This window comes from Spodoptera frugiperda, chromosome 29, assembly GCF_023101765.2.
Source record: "Spodoptera frugiperda isolate SF20-4 chromosome 29, AGI-APGP_CSIRO_Sfru_2.0, whole genome shotgun sequence".
Lineage (NCBI taxonomy): Eukaryota > Metazoa > Arthropoda > Insecta > Lepidoptera > Noctuidae > Spodoptera > Spodoptera frugiperda.
Window position 1 is genome coordinate 12,107,923 of NC_064240.1, and position 3,662 is coordinate 12,111,584.

General features: G+C 33.9%; 1 protein-coding gene across 1 annotated transcript; it reads right to left on the bottom strand.

Moving 5' to 3' along the window:
* Nucleotides 1-1,069: 1,069 nt before the first annotated feature.
* LOC126912730 (waprin-Phi1-like) lies at nt 1,070-3,195 on the bottom strand. The gene is made up of 3 exons (XM_050706382.1): nt 3,070-3,195; nt 1,899-2,096; nt 1,070-1,255 (listed from the first exon to the last, which is right to left on the bottom strand). The coding sequence occupies exons 1-3, from the start codon at nt 3,092-3,094 to the stop codon at nt 1,095-1,097; spliced, it is 384 nt and encodes a 127-aa protein (XP_050562339.1). The 5' UTR covers nt 3,095-3,195; the 3' UTR covers nt 1,070-1,094.
* Nucleotides 3,196-3,662: the final 467 nt, after the last annotated feature.

The window sequence follows — 3,662 nt, forward strand, 5'->3', positions numbered from 1 at the left end:
TATTTTCTGCCCAGATGAATCAGAAATTGTTACAGATGAATCTGTTGAACAATTGAAAATTGTATGTAAATGAGCTCTGTATTTATTTTAATTTCACATTCTTTTAATTTCTTTTTAGAATACCATTTTCGAGTACTTTCGCACAGAGAAATCACGAGCATTCATCATCACGCTTGCTCAGGGCGGATTAGCAATTTCAGACTCATATTAATTACATTCCTCAAAAAAAAAGTTTTTAAATTATAGCTATAACCTTTATAGCTAAGTTAATTTAAAAATAAGACTAATAAAAATATCGACAACGCAACTTTTATGATTCATATGCGGTTTTGACCATACGAATCAGGCACAGATGAATCAGGATTTTGCTTACAATCATGCATAACTCATCGTATATACAGACTTCATTCTTGTCATTTTTCTACACGAATGTATAACCAAAAAGCTTCACACGAAACATAGATTAAAGTTTTAAAACTGTAAAGTAAATTTTATAAAATAGGCATTGTAATCAGGATGCCATGTAAACCAAACACAGATGAATCAGATATTTACCTTAGTAACACCTGGATCTAGGCCAACCAGCCGCACGTCCGCCTCCTAGCTTGTCCGTTGCACGCCTGGTTTCCCTCCGCACAGGAAGCCAGACTCTCATTATTAATACCCGACCAAGTATGGTCATGCGCAGCTTACGCCACATGAATCAGTATTATACGCCGGACACTTCTTATTTATTTATTTATAATCATACTAACATAGTTATAACGAATGCATATTTTTTTTTGAAGAGGACAACTCATCTCCTTTCTATGTAATTATAATTTATATTGAAGTATCAAAGGGGAAAAGGCGAAATCGACTACTTTGTTCCGGAAAATGGCAAACGGACACGCCATATGAATCAGAAGAACAAGCTTTAAAAAAAACTATTTTGTACCTAGACTGCAATTATTTAAAAAATATTATTTGTCCTAGTAACTGACATAGCTAAACTATACTAAAAAAAATATTGCATGCCTTTTTGTTAGTTGGTTTCAAAAATATTCTCATAGACATCGAAAATTTTGTCTCTGAAGAACTACCCTTAAACAGATTTACTTTCTATCTGATGGTTGTGCTTCAGGTTTCTGACACGTGTTTGCTCCACATCGGTTGGGACAGCATTTGAGGACCCGCCGGCAGTCAGAGTCACTGGTGCACATATTTGTGCAGATCCAAGGACCACGGGGTTTCTCTGGGCAAAGACCTGGCTTCACTGAAATATTTAGAAAAAAATATTTTATGTTTGATTGGAAAATCGAAGCTTAGCATTTTTTTTAATCTTTATCAATTTTTTTTGAGGGGTTTTTGTCCAACAAGGATATGTCAACCCCATCATACCTTATAACAATAATAAATTCATTTGTTATATAAAAAAAACTAAACTGAATTATAAATAAAACTATTAATCTGCTCCTCACTGCTGAACAATTAACATTAACCTACACAATTTTCAATTTTCACAGAAGCTTATTCATGTTTTGATAAATTCGATCATAAGCAGATGTAACTGACATGATGGCATGCAGATTGATTTTATAAGAAAATATCATGCAGAAACGTTTGTAGGACCAGTCACAGTCAGCACCCAATTATTATATTTATAAAATTACCCAATAATAAACATTAGACTAAATTTTAGTCGCCTTTGAACTCGTAATGAATAAACACTATCGTAAGTGTGACTACGCGTGGCAACATTCGATACATTAAAATAATGATTATTTTTTATTGAATTTCAAGTAAAAAAAAATTAAATTAAACATAATCCGTACTATTAAATCTACGTGAATTAACAATTTAAATAATTAATTAATAAATAATGAATTAACAATGACTTTCTAAAGTCCTAAGCTAACCTTCATCTACTTTATTCCTATGAGTCATAGCATCGACACATATGGATCCTCCGCAAGCAGTGGCACAGCACATCTGCTTAGGTTTGGTGCACGGAATGTCACTTCTACATGTTTCGTCACAAACGTCCACTGGCAGGCTTGGGGGACAGGAACCAGTTATATCTGGATCACATGACGAGATATTCACCAAGGATAGAACTGAAACAGAAAAAATTATATAGAACAACAACGTCACGCCTTTTATCCCCGAATATAATTCCAGACTCCGTGCCCCTACTAAAATGTTCGAAAAACTGAAAAAAAAACCAGTACGGTAATACTCGAGACTCCTTGTCAGTCAAATTTATATAGAATTATAGGGTATTGATATTTTATACCTCCTTACTCTTCTATCAACAAGACGCTCTTGGGCTGAGGTTAATTTACGCTTGATATAAATTATAAAAAAAAAACATTTAAACTAATTTATCAGTCTTCAACTCAGGTCATGAGAAAGATCTGCATTTTTTTATCTATAATGCACAGCAAGTTTAATAATCTTAATAACATTTAAATACATGTTAATGCATTATCAGAAGTTCTTTCGTTTCAGTCAAGACAGTCAAAGTTGACTGTCTTTTGTACATACTGATAAGAAAATTATACAAAAACAGTCCTTCAGCATATCCCAAGTTATAATATAGGTAATTAAATAGAATCGGCATTATATGATGATATTTTAAATAAATAAAGTCTCAAAAATACATAACATTTATTTATGGGGCACCCCAACTCATGGCATTTATGTAAGACTTTTTAAAAATGATAACTCTACTAAACAATTTCGCACTTGTGATACCTCTAATACCAAGATGCACTTAAGCTAAAGCAAGCATATAGCATCAGGTTAGGAGTCACCAAGTTCGGCGGTGTTTCGGCACGTACCTCGGAAAGCACGTAAGCCGAGCCCTGCGCCTATGTCTGTCTGCCGTCCTATTTACTTCAGAGAATGAAGGAACAGAGAGTGTATATCTCTGTTTGCACACACACTTATGCACTATAATATCTTCTGTGTAGAGGGTTAGTCTAGTTAGACAAGCTGGCCACTATGATCGGCATCAATAGGGAGATTTATATCATCAGGGAAGCCTTTAGTTTTGTACCTACCCATAATAGTATAAAAAGAACTTACCAAATAATAACAAAAAATAATACATTATGGACGCACTCCGTGGACCACTATCGATCTGTAATTGGCACTCAGTGTAATGAAATGCATAAAAATAATATTATCCCGAATTTATAATATAAATAATGTGATTTACAGACAAATAGGATGAAGAGTATATTGACTAGGTACTCCCACGCGGTTTCACCTGCTGCTCGACTCCTATTGGTCGTAGCATAATGTTGTATAGCCTATAGCCTTACTAGATAAATCAACCACCCGAGTTAAAACAAACAAACCTCAGCTTTATAATAAGGTAGTATAGAAAAATACTTTACCGTAAGGTATCGATATATATACCCATTAATTTTCGAAACCTCTATGCTTACCTCAGTACCAAGTAAATATTGGCTCGGCACTCAACAGGTTTTTTCATACAAACACTTCTAGACTTCGTCTAGACATGGTTTTAGAGCTAATGTAGCGATAATGGCATAATATTTCATACTGTTATTTGGTTCCAGATATATCGACGTAATTTTACCTATATTTTTGCTTACATGTAAGAATTCAAATTGGATTCTTTGACAGGTATCGAATGAATTATTATGCTGATG